Source organism: Rhipicephalus microplus, chromosome X (assembly GCF_043290135.1).
Source record: "Rhipicephalus microplus isolate Deutch F79 chromosome X, USDA_Rmic, whole genome shotgun sequence".
In the NCBI taxonomy this organism is placed as follows: domain Eukaryota; kingdom Metazoa; phylum Arthropoda; class Arachnida; order Ixodida; family Ixodidae; genus Rhipicephalus; species Rhipicephalus microplus.
Window position 1 is genome coordinate 101,706,486 of NC_134710.1, and position 18,519 is coordinate 101,725,004.

Consider the following 18,519-nt stretch of genomic DNA (forward strand, 5'->3'; position numbering starts at 1 on the left):
TCGGCTAGCATCAGCACGCGGCTTGTAAACCGTTCTACGAGGTGCGCTCTTAACAGAAAGAGATTGTGCGATAAGAGCACTTCTCCCTGGAGCAGCTGTACTTATTCTCGTACAGCAGCGTTCTGTAGAGTGTCCTGACGTCGGATCCAAAAGAATTAGCTTTCAGCCCTCATACTGTCACGAAGCTGTTATGTTGACGAAGGCAGTAGCCGCTGTTTTCATGAGTGAACTTTTCATTTCGGTGAACCTGTGCTCGGAAAACGAAACGTCACTCCACGAGCAATACACGCTGTAGACTGATAGCAGCAAACCATAGCGTGGGCTGTCGATAATCTGCCAAGCAGCAAAGTGCGTCGGCATTTATACATGTGCCATCGAAGATTACAACATTATCGCTAGCGACTGCGCAAGTTTCAGAACTCTAATCTGGACGATAGTTATAGCGCGAGAACAAAACGACGACACAGAGACAAGAAGGACTTGTCTCTGTGCTGTCCTGTGTCGTCGTTTTGTTCTCGCGCTATAACTATCGTCATGCCATACCAACTAGCCCAAGCTGCCACACTTCTAATCTGGAATCTCATGGGAACTCTAATCTCGCCTAATCTCATCAGAAAGTTCCAAGATTATCTAGATTGTTCCCAGTCATTCGGGTGCGGTTTGCGCAAGGCAGCGTTACACGCTAATGGTGCATTAACGGTAGCAAACATAGAAAGGAGAACGTGCGGCATTACATTACAAATTCTTGCTATTGAAGTCATCGCTTCGCCGGTGACACTGATATTTATTTTTTTCTATTCATATGGTTCAGCTAACAACTTTGTTGTTAAAACATATACAGAGTCGCATAATGAGACATGCACACAAACGCCACTTTAACAAGAATCATGCATGAACCAAAATACCACGTGACTATAGTGAACTAAAACCAATAGATGTGACCGAACTAATTTGATATGGACGCAGTTGCGTCTTTTGTGTAGCACATGCGCATTGCTCGTTTGATGATAAAATTCCACCGCTTTTGGCATTGCACACGCAAATAGCCGTTTAGGCACAGCAGGTCAAATCGGCGCAAAATGGCGCAGCACTTCCACCCCTGGTACAATAACCTTCTTGAACAATTTTTCAAAAAATAAATTATTTTTGGAACTTCTCAATCCTTTGTAAAAGACAGGGAGAGCAAACACGGGCACAAGAAAGAAGTCAAGACACTACAGACGTCACCACAGCAGGGGAGTGCCTATGTATGTCCAAGCATTGGTGACTGACATTGACAGTGTGGTTTACAAATTGGGAGCCTGCATGCACTAGAGAATGAAACGATGTGGGTGTTTTGGACCGAGTTAAATCTGTAATAAGCATGTCCTTTCAGAAGAAGAAGAAAAAAGCACTCCTGGTGTAAGCAGCCAAAACCATCTGGAGAGAGCAGCCCAACAAGAGCGCGATAGGGGCAAGAAACAAAAGCCCTCGTAGAGCGCCAATTGTGCACACCCCATGAATATTCTGCAAGGTTGACAGTACTTGCTTTTCTTGTTGAATGTCACTCAGGGTCCTCGTCTACATCACACTAACGGCGATGTTGCAAGGTGCTCCCAACTTAGATGAGCACTCCCGCTTACATTAAAAAAAAAAAAATTGAAATATTTTAAAGGTAATGTCTGCCACTAATAATACACGAGAAGTGCTCACATATACAAAACAATTAAACAATGCAAACATCTCAAAGTTTTGATTTTGGTGTTACAGGCCCTTTCAATGCAATAAAATCTTATTGTGCCTAGCGGCACCATATGCTGGGTGCCAAGGAAAGCTTGCAAGCATGTTGGTAGTTAGTGTTACCTTTTTTAGCGCACTAAAAAAACAAGAGCAAAAAAGACAAAAAAAATACACAGACACAGTGCTATGTCAAAATCGTTTCTTGAAGCTTTTTGTTTACTGCACTAAAAGAGCGAACAAGAATGGCAGTTTGATACACCCTAGTGTGGGGTTGACAGAAGGCAGTAAGGTGATTAAGTATGCTTGCATTTCACCAATCTAGTTGTCATTCCACGTGGCTATCAGCACAGCTGAGTATACTACAGGCCCCATATTAGTGGTATCAAGTATAAAATTGAAATGATTGTAAGCTGATTTGACTGCAGATCAACCCATAAAGAACATTTAAAAAATACAAAAAAAAACATGCATGCATTTCATAAAACAAATTTATATAGTCACTAGACTGACTAATGTTCACCGACTCGAACGTTGAAGTCAGTGCCTTTCGTATCATGCGCTTCTCTTTCCTGTCCTTATAAAAAGTTGCACTAGAATATTTTAAGAAGAAATCACCAGCTAGGCCAGTAGTAGGTTCTGTAATGTCAAAACAAAAAAGTCACAGCTTTGTCGCAAAAGCGAAGCAATGAACGCGATAGCAACGAATTGGAAGGTCACACGAAGACTGGCAAGCAGATTGAAACGTGCTTCGCGTTCCTCACGTACAAATGATGCACGAAACGTACTCACAGGTACAGATGAATGCAAATAAGCATTTCAGATGTTACTTCGCTGTGTCTGAAAAGCACGCCCTTTTGGCAAATGGAGACTGGGCAACGAGTGCAGTGACCTTTGTGCGCCCGGTAACTACAATAAAATTATTCCGGAGAAACCTTAAGACGTACAATTGTCCCCACCGCGAGATAAGCGAGCGCACGTGTGAGTGTCCACCCAGCTCCCTCTCCACGAGGCAAAGTATGTGTGGGAGGTGAGAGTGCGCGCCGACGTGTCCCGATTATCTGGCGACACATGCTCATTGCGAGATCTCAGTGGTAATGCTGAAAACACAATAGTTCCCCTCGAGATGCCCATCAGCAGCGGTGAGTGGTATATATAAATAGCTTGTCGTTTGAATGTTGAAAGAAGTGCTCCTCCGTGGCTAACACCTCGCACTCACACCTCAGAGGTCAGACGTTCGATTTCACGCGCCATAGCCTTTTTCTCGATTATTTTTCTTTCTTGCGTTATATATATATATATATATATATACATGTGCTTATACAGTGAATGACGCCGACGCCGATGGCAAAATACAGCAGAGAGTGGCTATATAATTGCTATTGCAATGAAAACGTAAATTCCGGCATGCAAAGGTGGCTTCATGGCAGTGTTTCACAGCTATGCAGAAAAGCTAGATCTGCAGCAATACGCGGGCACTATTTTTTAAATGTTTCAGCGAATTAAAGCAGAGAGTGCGGATTATATGCAAGAAAATACAGTATATGTTACAAATAGAGCCAGAAAGCAAACGCAATATCGAAACCATGCCACACCTTCTCAGATTCCTCGTTTGTACCCCTGTAACTGGCAGCTCTACTAGTGTTTAAACCAAGTCTACCCTCCTACTTCGGATATCAAATTTAGATAGAATGGGCCAACCTACAATCCCGTAATACGGTAATTTGTGGCAAATGCAGTGGCTGGACAAGCTGAGAATGATGAGCGCTGTTGTTGAAGGTAGGGCAATCTGAAGAGTTGGTGTCATATTCAAGCAAGAAGCAGCACGATCCAGGGACCATTTAGAGCATGGGGAGTAATGATGACTTTTCTCACTCTTAAGGTGCTCTAACAACCACCTTGAAGTGAGAACACTTGTTGCAGCATTCAATGGTGGTGCTGCATTGTTTCAGTGCGGTGAAGTAGTACATGTAAGATGCCTTGAGGAGTGCACCAGGTGTAAGGCACGAATAAGAAAGCCAACATATACTGACAAGCATACATGTTTTCTGGGAGGAGACAATATACATTGGTGAGCACTGTCATAGTGGACTCAGTACAAGGCAAGTGATTGATATGGTGTTTGAAGAGGCTGAAATATAGTAAACATTTGCTGTCTTATATGATAGAACAATAAAATGACCACAGATCAAGGCTGGAAGAGCAAAGACAAGTGTTCAGTCGTCTTCAGGTTGCAGAGATGTTTCTCGCTAATTTATTGAAAATGCTACAAATAAAATTTGTAGTATTATAGCTAAGAACTTTTTCTCATTCACACCATTGACAAATAGCTGTGTGGACTGCTAGCTGGCATACTTGCTGTGTAGCTGATGACAACACTGTGAAGGAGAGAGCAAGCGATCATTTTAGTTTTTGACACTAGATGATAAATATTTGGTAGTATGCAGCACAATAATATTTTGCTCACAGGTTTACATGATTCATAGTTATGAATGGCGCAAAGAAAGACAGGACACAAAAGAAGCGCAGACACGGGTGCCAGTGTCTGTGTGGTTTTCTTGTTTTGCGTCTTGTGTTTTTTGCGCCGTTCATAACTATGAACCAACACCAACTCGTCCAACTATCAGTGATATTTACATGAGCCTCAGCTACAAATTGGCAATGTTTTTATTCTATTCAAAATTTGCTTCAAGGCACCTTAAATTTTTATTTTTCATGTAAAAAAAAAGAGAATGCATTTTTCCAGAGATATTACAGCTGCAGCCAGTAAGTGTCAGCATGTTTTGGTACAGTGCAAGAACAAATACACAAGGGAACAGAGGAGACACAGACAGGTGCTGCCGTGTTCTTTCTTCGTCATTTTCACGTTGCACCCAAACATGCTGCCTTACCAACTAGCCCAATTTTCGATACTATAGCAGTAGGTGTCACACAAATTGTGCCACAAACCTCTAGGTGGTTCACAGTGGCCTCCATGAGTTCTTCTGAAAAAGGTGGGTTGACCTCAAAAGAGCCAGCAACAGGAAAAAACTTTAAGATGGACCTGAAAACAAACCAAGAAAGTTACACCCAAGAACCTAACAAAAATCACAATTAAAAAAAAAATACACAACACCAAAGTGGACTTGTAAGCAACTAATTACATTTTTGGTTGCTATTTATATTTGATGGAATATTGTCCTACCTAAGTAACACCCACTGCCATTCAATTACTTCTTTCAGTAATCAATTACCCATATCTCATCTTAAACTTACACGAAGCTATTATCAGCAATATTGCTTTGCACACTAGAGTTTGGCAATAACTAATGCACACAGTTCCCACTGCAGTGCCACGAGCAGCCTCTCGGCTGAGAATTTTCAGAGGCGAACCCAACATTTCGAGGAATTAGAGAAGATGACCAGTGAAAAATTATGAAAAGGAGTTGTTAATGAATATGAAAAACTGTGAAGCACTGCACAGGATGCTAGGAAAAAGCCACCACAACTTGCTGTGTTTACCGCATTTGTGGAATGTTTACATAAGTTGGGAGGGAAGTAACATAGAAGTGATAGATTATTGTATTACTTTCTTAGAGTAGTTACTGGTAGTAATCAACTATGGTTTTAAAGAAAATAATTGTGATTACGTATTTACACGATTGTAAGACGACCCCCCCAAAATCCCATTTAAAAAAAAAAAAAAAAAAAAAAAAAAAAAAAAAAACAACTCCCGTAGGTTGCAAGCTTCGCCTCTAGTTCCGGAAAGCGGCCAGACTTCGGCCCGCGAAAGCCACGGCGCTTGGAGTCGCACGAGAAAATTTCCTCGCGCTGAAGCCGCCACTTCCGCACCACACATTCACCGATTCCGAACTTTCGTCCTCATGTGACGGCACTCATGTCAGACAGAAGTGACTCGAGAGAGCCGGTCGTGGACACAAGCGACAGGAGCACGCGGCGACGCGCCCGCTTAGAAAATTGTATCACAAAGAGGAGCTCTTCCATCAACTACCAATACCCCCCTACGGCGGCTCTTCCATCGATTACCGGTGCTCCCTCAAGAGCCGTGCGCTCGTCATAAAGGCACTCGTAATGCGCGCAGTAGATGCTAAAAAAAGAAAAGCTTTTGTATAAGCACGCGGAAAACTATGCGCTTTGGGTTGAGCGGGAAACTATTCGAGATGACAATACATGGGTTTCGATTCTAAGACGACCCCCCAACATTGGATTGTCAAATTTGAAAAAAAGGGTCGTCTTACAATCGTGTAAATATGGTAGTTGCCTAGTTTCCTGTAATGAGCAAGTCTGAACGAATCCCTAGAACTTTAAACCAAGGTTCATAACCTGTTTTCAATGATGCATTAAACAGCATGGTTTATACATATTTTCCTCAAAACACCTTCGGGTGAACATGTGAGTGTTAGTAAATTTGATCTCTATGCTTTATAGTTTAACATTTAGAAATTTCCGTACCTATTAACATAAGTTGGTTTGTATTTTGTTTTGGCAGCAGAGAGAAAAAAGCAAATTTGACAGAAGAGGGATGAGCGCTACTGATTGCCTCCATTAGAAAGCATCACAATGTGAAAGAAACTAATAGAACAGATGTGGTGTCATTGACAGCCAACAAGAGGAAGTACAAGCAGGCTGAACAAATTGTGGCACAAAAAAAAAAAACATGATTGTTGGGACTCAGTTTCGGTGAAAACCCAGAGAAAAGCAGAACTGCTTGCCTGAAAAACAGTTATCTGCTCAGGAGCATGCCATCATTGCACTGACCCAAGGGATTTTCCCGGCATATTGGCAACGTCAGCTTCTCTTAGATATGCAACTAAATTGACCAGTTCTGAAAAGCTGCTGGCCCATTTGTGCTGCATATGTGCTGCCTTAAGTACCTGCTATGCTTCACAGTAATCAGTTTAACAAGGCAAGGTTGTTGAGTGTAAAGTTTATTTAGGAAATGTGTTCAGGCATCAAAAACATAAGGTGGGGAAATGATATTAATAAGGATGGTTAGTTAATACAGTCCAGACTTTTATATAACACAGTAAAGGATTAAAGCTGTTTAGCATTACAAAACAACAAAGGTACTAAAAGTGAGAGGTCACATTGTGGCCCCTTCGACCACTTGCATTTCATTTTGTTTTTATTAGAGCTGTGGGAATAGAGAAATTTCGGGTGCAAAGTAAATTTGAATATTGAAGTGTGAGTGCAAATCAAATGGAATATTTTTCAAATAATTCTGGATTACTTCTAGAATACTTTTTGAATACTTTGAAAAGTGAAATCGAATACTTCGAAAAGTGAAATTGCAAAAAAAAAAAAGGTTGGTGAGGATTCTTAAACATATTATCATGAAATAGCAACATGAAAGTGTTTCCTTTCGATAGGTTGATAAAGCGCTGGCAGGATTGTGTTTCATAGTAATCTCATCAAGAATGAGGCAATGCAGAGGTCAAGTTATATTTATGCAATGATTTGGTGCAGCCCAAGCGTTATCGACAACTCTTTACATGTAAAAGACAAAAAACACTAGTTCCCCAGCCTATCCTCCTATTTCAACTTCTGTGGAAGCCCAACTGACGTGGCGGACAAGGGTGTGCTCCTTTCAAGTTTGGAGTTCCAAACAGGCCTCATAGACGTCAATATACAAGAACCTGTGATATTTCGGAGGCTGAAAATTTCTGGCGTCCAATTTTTCAAAGTTTGTGGAATCTCGAATTCGCGAGCGAGCGCCACGCCGCGCTCTTGGAGTGAACGGACACAGCAGACGCGGTCGGTACAATACCAAACAACATACATTTATTTAACTACTTTTGAACGACGATATCGTCTGCCGAATCGGTACATCAATCGTTATCAACACGCTAAGTCATCATTACACAAAATTACCATACACTCGAACAACATAACACAGGAGCAAAGAAAAGGCGGCATGGCCAACGCTTCACTCACCACGTGGGCCTACCGCAGGCAGCCCGCGGTGCCGTCCACGGCAGACCCACCACGAGAGACAACCGTTCGCGGCAACTACCACGCGCAGAAGAGACTCGCTCAACTCTCGTCCGCCAGCAAGGTATGCTTTCCGCCAGAGGTCACCGCTGGCGCTACTCCATGATGATGATAGTGGTGGCCAACTGTCGCGAACACGCCACCCACCACCCAATGGTTGTTACCCCAAAATGCGGCTTTTGGGCGAGACACGTGCGCCACGCGGCGCAAACAACTTTACAGGGGCTGTCAGCACCCCCTACAAGTTTTTTTTTTTAATTTCTGGTCCAAAGCAGCACTAATCGAGCCCCGCCTTTGCCCCATCTATCACTTCCATGTTTGAACCAGCGTTTTTTTTTTTTTTTTTTGAGTCAATACATTTGCAACAATAACGACAGCCTCGCCACAAAACGAGAGTGTAATGAGGTGAAGCATACTCAAAACATGAAGGAGTCTAATTGTAGTATGTGGCTGTCTGGGAAATTTGGCTGTAGTGGAGCCTGTAAGCCAGCTTTGCCTCAATACGAGAATGATGAGTTGAAGCATATAAAAAATCTGAAGGGGTCACTTCCAACCTGATGACTATATATTTGTCTTAAAAAAGTTCACGATAGTGTCAATACCGAAATTTTCAGTGTGAATCAAATTGAAAAGCAAACACTCGTCAGAAAATATTTGAACTTTTAAATATTCGCACACCCCTTCACTTACCCTCGGGAACCAAAGAAGCTGTCAGTGTCCGGAAATGCTGAGCAGTACTGCCTAAAGTAGCAGTTAAGAGGTGATGCAAAGCACTCAAAGGTCACCCCAAAATGCTTGTGCAAGCACTCCATGACCAGTGCAGGCAATGAATTTTGAGTCCCATGGCCTTCATTAGATGACAAGCCCAGATACGTCTGAAAGGAAAGAATTTGTATTACTACACATTAGAATTCATTCTTGAATGATGACTTGAAACAACACCTCTATCTGATTATCAAAAAAAAACAATGTCTATTAAATATACCAGAAAGAATTAATAAATAAAGGTATGCCCTTCCAATATACATGAAGTTAATGTTAAGATGCTACAATTGTATCTCTGAAAGAAAGGGATGTTAAGGCTCATTTTTCTCATTACATTAGATTAGTTCTCATTGCAATTGTAACTGACAGTCCAGAAACAATTTAAATTATCCAGCCTGACTAACTGATACAATGAAAATGCATGCTTGATTATATTGCCACGAATGTAATAACAGAGAGCGACGAAACGACGTCTTGCTTGCCCTCAGACCAGGATGCAAAAGCCCTCTTCTTTCTTCACTTCCAAGGGATTCCCCCTACAGTTGATGGCTCATACCCATTACCTGTGACATTACTCCCTCTCCTCAAAAAGCATCGGCTCGATGCTGGTAATGAGCGTTGAGAAAAAAATGCGAAAGAAAAGATGCTACCATGGAACCCAACAACTCCGTCGTAAGGGAAAAAAAATGGGCTGGCGTCGTAGGAGAACTCAATAAAGAAAGGAGTAAGTACACAAGACAATAAAAAAAAACCAAAGCGGAAAAAAATAGTCATTGCATGGTAAGTTAGTGCACGTTCGATGGATGACGCGAGAAATATGGCTTGAGTCTTGACACGTGCACCACATCACTTTGTGGAAACCGACGGGAACGTCTTGAGGTGCCCTCAGGGAGAACTTCATACGTAACGTCACTGACTCGGCGCAGAACTTTGTAAGGGCCGAAGTAGCGCCGAAGCAACTTCTCAGAGTGACCACGCTGTCGGATGGGAGTCCACACCCAAACTTCATCGCCTGGTTGGAAGGTAACCTCTCGGTGTTTAAGGTTGTAGCGGTGTGCGTCGGCAGTTTGGCGAGCCTGAATACGGCATCGGGCGAGTTGACGGGCCTCCTCGGCGCGTTGAGCGAACAATGCAGCGTCCGTGTTGAACAAGCTCAAGTTGTTGGGAAGGAGCATTGCGTCGAGCATTGTGGTGACCTCTCGACCATGAACTAAGCGAAATGGGGTGAAACCTGTACTCTCTTGGACTGCTGTATTGTAAGCAAAAGTTACGTAAGGGAGTATATCATCCCAGTTCTTGTGATCAACGGCCACATACATAGACAGCATATCTACAATTGTCTTGTTCAACCGTTCGGTGAGTCCATTTGTTTGGGGGTGATAACCCGTGGTTTTCCGATGTTCTGTACCACTTAGTCTCAGCACTTCTTGAAGCATCTCTGCGGTGAAAGCTGTACCACGATCAGTAATTATCACAGCTGGCGCTCTGTGACGAAGTACGATGCTGGTGACAAAAAACTGTGCAATTTCGGCTGCGGTAGCTTTGGGCAGGGCCTTTGTTTCGCTGTAACGCGTTAAATAATCGGTGGCAACCACAATCCACCGGTTTCCAGACGAAGAGGTGGGAAATGAGCCGAGCAAGTCAATGCCAATTTGATGGAATGGTGTCTTCGGCGTGGCGATAGGCTGTAATAGTCCTGCTGGTCGGACAGGCGGAGTCTTACGGCGTTGGCAGTCGCGGCATGTGCGGACGTACTGCTTGACTGTCTTCGCGAGGCGGGGCCAGTAGTATGAGCGGCGAATTCTTTCCAATGTGCGCGTGTAGCCAAGGTGTCCGGATGATGGTTCGTCGTGACAAGCATGTAAAATATCGTCCCGAAGCGAGGTCGGCGCAACCAGTAGGTAAATAGCCTGGGTATGGTCGAAATTTTTCTTATAGAGGACTCCATCCTCGATGCAGAACGAGGCCAGCGAACGTGCGAAGTTTCGAGGAAGGCTGCGTTTTCGGCCTTCGAGGTAGTCAATCAGCGGGCTTAGCTCCATGTCGTCGCGTTGTTGTTGAGCCAAGTCGGTTGCTGACACAGAGGAAAGGAATGTATCGTCCTCTTCAACGTCCGCGTTCGTACTTCGAATTGGTGCACGCGAGAGACAGTCAGCGTCAGTGTGTTTGCGTCCTGACTTGTGAATGACTGTAACGTCAAATTCTTGCAGCCGAAGGCTCCAGCGTGCTAGACGACCGGAAGGGTCTTTGAGGTTGGCGAGCCAGCATAAAGAATGGTGGTCGCTAACTACCCTGAATGGTCGACCGTACAAATAAGGGCGAAACTTTGTTATAGCCCAAACAACAGCTAAGCATTCTTTTTCTGTTGCAGAGTAGTTTTTCTCTGCAGATGATAGTGTCCGACTTGCATAGGCAATCACGTGCTCTATGCCATTTTGCCATTGAACCAGTACAGCTCCAAGTCTGACGTTGCTGGCATCTGTGTGTAGCTCTGTGGCAGCGTTGTCGTCAAAGTGACCGAGTACAGGTGGGGCTTGGAGATGGTTTCGTAGCGTGTCAAAGGCGTGATGCTGATCATGGCCCCAAACAAATGGTACGCCGTCTTTCGTAAGTTCATTTAGCGGTTCAGCGATTTTAGAAAAGCCTTTGACGAAGCGTCTGTAATATGCGCAGAGTCCCAGAAATCGGCGGAGGTCGCGCTTGTTCGTTGGGACAGGAAATGCGGCAACAGCTTTCGTTTTCTCAGGGTCTGGGTGTATGCCGGCGTGGCTGACGACGTGACCAAGAAATTTCAGTTCCTCGAATGCAAAGTGGCATTTCTCAGGTTTGAGAGAAAGTCCAGCTGTTCGAATCGCCTGAAGAACTGCCTGTAAGCGCTGGACGTGCTGCTCAAACGTGTCCGAGAAGACGACCACATCGTCAAGGTAGACAAGACACGATTGCCATTTTAGCCCAGAAAGAACCGTGTCCATCATTCTTTGAAAAGTAGCTGGTGCCGAGCACAAGCCGAATGGAAGGACCTTGAACTCGTAGAGTCCGTCAGGAGTAATGAAGGCGGTCTTTTCGCGGTCGCGCTCATCAACAGATATTTGCCAATAGCTGCTGCGTAGATCCATTGAAGAAAAGTAACGAGCATTGCGATTGCGGTCCAGCGAGTCGTCAATTCGTGGTAAAGGATACACGTCTTTCTTCGTGATCTTATTCAACTTTCGGTAGTCGACGCAAAATCGGAGAGTACCATCTTTTTTCTTTACTAACACAACAGGGGACGCCCAGGGACTGGTCGATGGCTGGATGACATCGTCCTTGAGCATCTGCTGGACCTGTTGGCGCATAACGTCTTGTTCTTTTTGCGAGACTCTGTAGGCATGATGTCGAATGGGTCTCTCGGTAGGCTCGGTGATGATACGATGCTTGGCAAGCAGTGTTTGGTTAACTTTCGAAGTCGTAGCGAAGCAGTCCCGAAATGAGCCAAGTAGCTTCAAAAGACGTTCCCGTTGTGCAGACGGTAGACCCTGGTTTACGTCGAGATTGCTTGCAAATGTCATGGCGGAATCGTCGCACGACGAAAGAGCAGATAATGTTGAGGGACCAGGGACGTCGGCAATATCCTCAAGGTGGAGGTGCTGGGTAAATGCGCCTCGGCTGCAGATTTTCAGCCGACACACCGAGCTACTTGGAGACAGCTACAGCTCCCACGGCACGAAGCAGTCGCCGCCTGCGAGGACTATCTCCCGAGTACGGTCCCCTCTCTCAAGACGAGATGGCAACTTCAACTAACAACCAGGCGAGTCAAACCAACGACGCCTATTCTTTTCTCCCGCATGTTTTTCATGCGCCGCAAACACCACGCTCATTTCATGGAGACATTTATGAAGATGTTGACGACTGGCTTGACCACTTCAATCGAGTTGCCAACATCAACGAATGGGATGAAGCTCGCAAACTGCGGAGAGTTTACTTTGCGTTAGAAGACTCTGCCAAAACGTGGTACGAGAATCACGAGGGTTCCTTTGCGACGTGGCATGAGTTCAGCCGACAGTTTCGTGATGCGTACCGCAGCACTGAAAGGAAAGAGAGAGCGGAGCAGGCTATCTCGTCTCGGAACCAACGACCCAACGAAAGAGTTTCGATGTTTGTCGAGGACATGCTTCGACTCTTCAAGCGTGCTGACCCTGCAATGTCCGAGGAAAAGAAGGTGCGGCATTTAATGTGTGGGGTAAAAGAGCAGCTCTTCGCCGGACTCGTGCGCAATCCACCGACGACTGTGGCAGAGTTCATAAATGAGGCAACCACAATGGAGCGTACTCTCCAGTATAGGTCGTCACAGTATGAACGCCACGACCTGACCCCTGCTGCATGCTTTATCGGGGCTGACAGCGAGAGGCATGCCCTCGCTGAGTTCATAAGAAGCGTCGTGCGGGACGAGCTGCGCCAACTCCAAGCAGCGGGACCCCAACCACCCGTAAGTGATCTCGCAGACTTAATCCGAAATGAGATCCGAGACGTGGTCACCCCACTCGCGCCAACAAGACCTGAGGCCCCTGTGCTGACTTATGCGGCGGCTCTGCGATCTCCTGCACCACATGGCCCTGATCCCACCATGGGGAGAATGGATCAGGCTAGCCATCGATTCCAGGGCACTTCTTCGACTCCGCCACCCGTTTCAAGGTTTCAGAGTGCACCAACTTATCGTCCGTCTGGATCGCGGCAGAACGCCACAAAGGCCAGCGTGTGGCGTACGTCCGATAACCGTCCACTCTGCTACCACTGTGGCGAAGCGGGTCACGTCTACCGTAACTGCCAGTACCGCCAACTTGGTCTCCGTGGCTTTCACCCAGATGCTCGTTGCCCGCGTTACGATGAGCGTCCCCGCGACATCGAAGCGTACCTTACGGGCCAGCAAGCTTCTCGCCTTGGTCCACGCCCCCAATCACGATCTCCATCACCTCGCCGCCCCACGTTACCCAGCACCTCCACCAGTGCCCCGAACGTAATAACAGAGAGCGACGAAACGAAACGACGTCTTGCATGCCCTCAGACCAGGACGCAAAAGCCCTCTTCTTTCTTCACTTCCAAGGGATTCCCCCTACAGTTGATGGCTCATACCCATTACCTGTGACAATATCAATCAGTGTTGTTAGCTTTCTCGGTGAAATTCTATTTTACTAAATTATTACACCATGAACATGATTCAGAAAAATCAGGTTAAGTGCAATATTTCCCAGAGTTCGAAAATCATGAAACTTTTTCTTTTATTTTCTTAGATTGCATGGGGTTTCCGGTGCACATGCTTAGCTACCCTGTCTCACAAAACGAAGTTAGCTCCTCGAGGCTTAAGTGAATTCCAGTGACCTGTAGTTTATTTCACAGGCTGTGTGTACAATGTGGCTTTCGATTAACAAACCATCCGAAAAGCACACCTAACTAAGAGTTTCGTGCTAACTAATGGAGCACCCAACTATTTGCCATTATTACAAATTAATTTGCCTGAATGTGTTACTTGGAATGTTTTAGACTTACCCTGAAAAACACAAATAGAAAAAACAATCTGATCTTTTTGATTATCATTTAGAGAAATAGCACCTAATTTTTAACCCCCATATTACCAAAAATATATAAAGCTCAAAAACAAAAAACCCAAGCTACAACGGGTGTTAAATTGCACACTGCCAGCAAAATGAGTTAATTTTCAGGATTTTACATGTTGAACCAACAGTACGGACTATAAGACATGTCGTAGTGGAGTACTCTGGCTTATTTAGTGGAGAGCCCTGGGCTAATTACTAAAGAAAAACAATACAACAGAAAAGTGAAAGCACTCTTTACACGTAGGACAAATTTCCAGTAATATGACAGTACCAGAAAATTTAACCGAAACTTGCTAGAACAAAAACCAAAGTTTCACTTACGTTTTAAATTATTATATGCAAAATATCAGATAATAGTTTCAGCAAATTCAAACAATCCTTGAGCATTTATATTTCTGACAAAAGGCAGATTTTAGCACCTGCTAATATTAGCAGCATAACTATATGAATGGACACGAATATAGAGAAAAATAGGTCGGCTACTGTCAATATGTTATAACATAGGTTATAACAGCTTTCAATACGTCAATATGTTCTATAACAGCTTTCAGAGAACCACACAAGGGCTTGGTGAAAGGTATTTTAGGATTTTGCAAGTGGTCGGAACAAATCCTGCACACATTTATTAATTTAGAAAAAAAACACCTGCTCCTTAGTTTAGATTTAGTGAGGACATTACACGCGATGTACGCACATTTGGAGCTTGTCATGTGACATGTGCCCCAAATGTACGCACATTTGGGGCACATGTCAGCAGCACTAACAGCACTTAAAGCTCATAGTCATAGTGCACACCATGAAATTTGTGCAATTCGAAGACACTTGGCAACAGCATGCATGGCGCTTTTGAGCACAATTTGTGTAAATACTAATTTCATTATTTCTAGAACTCTAACTTTACACGTGAATTTCCTGTATTTATTTTGTAAAAAAATGAATAACAATAATAAAAATGGCAAGCAAAGAACATTACAGCAGTCAGTAACCCGCAATAAAATGAATAAACCGACTCACCTGGTACCTCTTCAGCATGCACCAAACACGTGGAAGGAAGTTCTCAAATTTCCTGTCATCTGTGCAGTTCCACCTATAAAGTTGCTCCTAGAAAAAAAATGGGACAAAAAAAAGGTGTAAAATAAAAGTAGCACAGGATGCAAAAATGACTAAAAAACAAACAAAGGTGTAAACTGGAAGTAATACAGGGTGTAAAAATGCTTACTATTTATTCTCTTATACTCTGGGTTTCCATTTTACAGCGAAATCTGTTATGAGACCAAAAGTCAGGTTACGCACTGTCATAGTTGTACGCCGCTGCCGCTGGTGTCCGTAACCACAACACATGAAATTAGAAAAAAAAAACTAGTACCAATAACACAGTGGTGCTCGAACCCATGTCTGCTGGGTGCCAGCCCAGTATTTTACCACTGAGCCACGCCGGTGCTTGGGACTTGTTGGGAAACTTGCCTTAGGCAGGCTTGACGTCGGGGAAAGCAATCGCGTTCATACGACTTATAAAGAGTTTTAAAGCAGCGAAAGAACAACCAGTCATTGCACAATGCGAATAGCGTAACGAATGGGTCGTCCAATGCTTCAACCCATTACAAAAGCTTGTTCTTGTTCACCTATTAACTGTGGCACATGCCCACTTCAGGCACAATTCGTCATCGTCGTCAGCCATTGCAAGAACAATTGGCACGAAATTCTTTGCAAGTGTTCAGCAAATACCGCGCTTCTCAGAAGAATGACGAAAAATAGCATAGGGAATGCCAGCCTACTACACAAAAAATTTTATTATTAATGCCGTAGTTGGTATCAAGCAAGTGTGCTTGCAGCACTTATCCAATGAGCGTTTAGAAAAGTCTCTGAAAGGCTATTCTTCTAGCTTTCGTTGTGAATGTGCTGCACCTTCCGCACAGGCCTGACATTTTTAAAGATGATAGTCTTTCTTGGGGACCTTCGACGCAAAAATTTTAGTCTGTCTGTCTGTAGATTTGTCTGTTTTCCCACTCTCAACGGCATTGGGTTGAGCGTTCATGCTTGTGCGATTGACAATCAAAAAGCAATTATTTCGCATGTCTGGGGCACGATAACAACACGTATATATTCTGCATGTGCGTCTTTTACTAGAAAGGGCATACATAAGTAATTTTAAGAACCGCAGCGCTTATCACGCTGCGCTGACCATGCAACGCTTGCACAGAAAGACGAGTGTTTCCAACACTTTGCTAAGATCAGACGGTGGTGGCACGTACCCATTGCCTTGCGTTCTACACCTTATCACCTCTGAGATGGGCGCGCACACCCGTCTCAGAGCCAAGCACTTTATTTTCTAAGAAAACTGCCAAATGGCGCTCATGTCTGACGTGTGACGTGACTTGATGCGCTCATTCGCCTCCGCTGCATGCTCGAGGCACTCTAACGCAGCGCCTCCAGAATACCATTCCCCGATTTTTTTGTGCAGAACATCAAATAAATGTCTTGCTTACTCTCTCCACACGCAAGACCATCGTCTTTCGACGACATTTGCTGATTAACATGCAGATACGGCGGCAATTTTTTTTTTCTACATACTCCCCCGCCCCCCTACCCAAGCACTCTCTCAAAAGTGTCCGTTTATGAGGCAATTACTCAATTTGGAGAATGCGGTACATTAAAAAAAATTTCCTAAACTTTCCAATGATTTCACAGTTTAATCTTGCCAAAATGATGTTGCTTTGGCTCAATAATATGGGGCACATGGCTTTGATCATAATTCACTGCTACAAGGTGAGGTGCAAGCAGGTGTGGAAAGCATGTTATTACCATATGTTCTTGGGTGATTCCACGAGAGATTGACACAGGTCCAAAAGTTGATATTTTAGATTTCATTGAGTATTTTATATTTTGTGCACCTCTCACCAGGTAGCCCAAAAGTCAACTTCGTTTTATGATTAACGGCACAACTTACGAGAAAAAAAATATCAAACTTCACCAACACGGAGGCACCAATTTTGTCACCTGTCATTTTCGAAAATTGCAGATGCTATAAAAAGACAAATATTTTTGTTTCAAAGAAGATATTTTTTACCTGAAATGTATGTCTAATGAAGAATGAATTCATACGGTTTTAAGTTTGTAGACCAAAAGAAAATAGCTTTTAAAAATGTACATATTTGCGACAGTTTAAAATAAGTTATGTATTCCCCATTTTTTTTTCTCCGAAAGTAATGCAAGCAGCGTTTTAAAACGTGACACGTTTTAAGAATATAGTGTGTTCATTAGGTACATATATTATTGTTGCCGTAGGGCAAATGTAAATTTTTATATATTGCCACAAAGTTCTCATATAGGCAAAAGTGTACTCCACTGAAATTGGAATAATAAAAAAGCCCCATCTTCGATTTTTCTTAAAATCTCGTAAATAGACAAACGAAGGCCATTATACAGTAATATAGAAAAACAGGTTGCATTATTTTGTTTTTAGCGACAATATGCATGGTACAAATCAGAGCTTTTCGAGAACGCGCTGATAAGTTGAGAAATCTAGAAAACGGAACGGAAAAGCGGCAATGAGCTTCAAACGCGAGTAAATGTGACCGCATTTGGTGAAGAAAAGCTCTTTTAGTAGATAGGAGTAACTATTTTGAACATGGTATTCTACAGTATCTGAATTCACTCTTATACGTAGAGCACTGAGACTTCTAATATGTGGTGCCTCTCCATTACTGCACACAGATAGAGCTGCTGTGACGGCCATGTGTTTTCAGCACGTTGGGTAAGAGAATTGAATGTTGAATGTGTTCATAAACGATTCATAAAAAATTTTTATCATTTGGGGCACGAAGATTGCCGAATTAGACTGAAGAACCCGCTTTAGGGCAAGTTGTCATTCGTCGTCTGCTCTACAGATGAATTGCTGTGCGCCGCATCTCGGAGGCAATGCTTTAGATCATATGGTTCAAAGTAGGGACAAAGATTACGCCTCCCGTAATTTTATCGACAAAAACATTGTGAAATTTATTTTAACGTACTATACTTCAGTTTTGCATTCGTACTGTGGATACTTGCGCGCGCTGTTTTACATCTGCTCTCATTAAAGGTGAGAGACACAGGAACAGACGACAGATAGATCACTTTCGTGCCGCTGGTTTCACGCATAGTTGCATTGCCAGTAATTTGAGCCTCAAGGAGCGTGGCGATGGCTGACCATTTCAGCCGGGATAGAGTTTTTTGTTCAGATTACCTCATGTTGCATAAAAATAAAATAACTTATCAAAGAAACTTCCGCAAGGTCGAAGACATCGGCCTGTTTGCACTCCAGAAGCTTTTGCCGAAAGCTGCCCGCCATGCACATAACAACGACCACGTCTGCCAGAACTGCTTCAGACGCCTCAGAGATATGCTGTCTTCGTCTAATGGCTTCTCAGCTGATGAGTTTTTGCCGGAAGAAGAAAAAGGAAGAAGTCAAGAGCGGTGC

The 18,519-nt window shown here is 43.7% G+C and overlaps 1 protein-coding gene across 5 annotated transcripts in view; it reads right to left on the reverse strand.

Annotated features, from left to right (window-relative positions):
- The window catches only part of Pcif1 (Phosphorylated CTD-interacting factor 1), a 125,823-nt gene that overhangs the window by 32,808 nt on the left and 74,496 nt on the right, over positions 1–18,519 (reverse strand). For 4 of the 5 annotated variants that reach the window (XM_075877342.1, XM_037427503.2, XM_075877341.1 and 1 more), the window contains 3 exons: positions 15,078–15,164; positions 8,398–8,582; positions 4,666–4,759 (listed from right to left, as the gene is read on the reverse strand). In XM_075877342.1, coding sequence (XP_075733457.1) covers positions 4,666–4,759; positions 8,398–8,582; positions 15,078–15,164 — 366 coding nt within the window. Of the gene's footprint in view, positions 1–3,941; positions 4,095–4,665; positions 4,760–8,397; positions 8,583–15,077; positions 15,165–18,519 lie in introns of those variants that run through there. The other variant, XM_075877343.1, reaches the window with a different exon arrangement.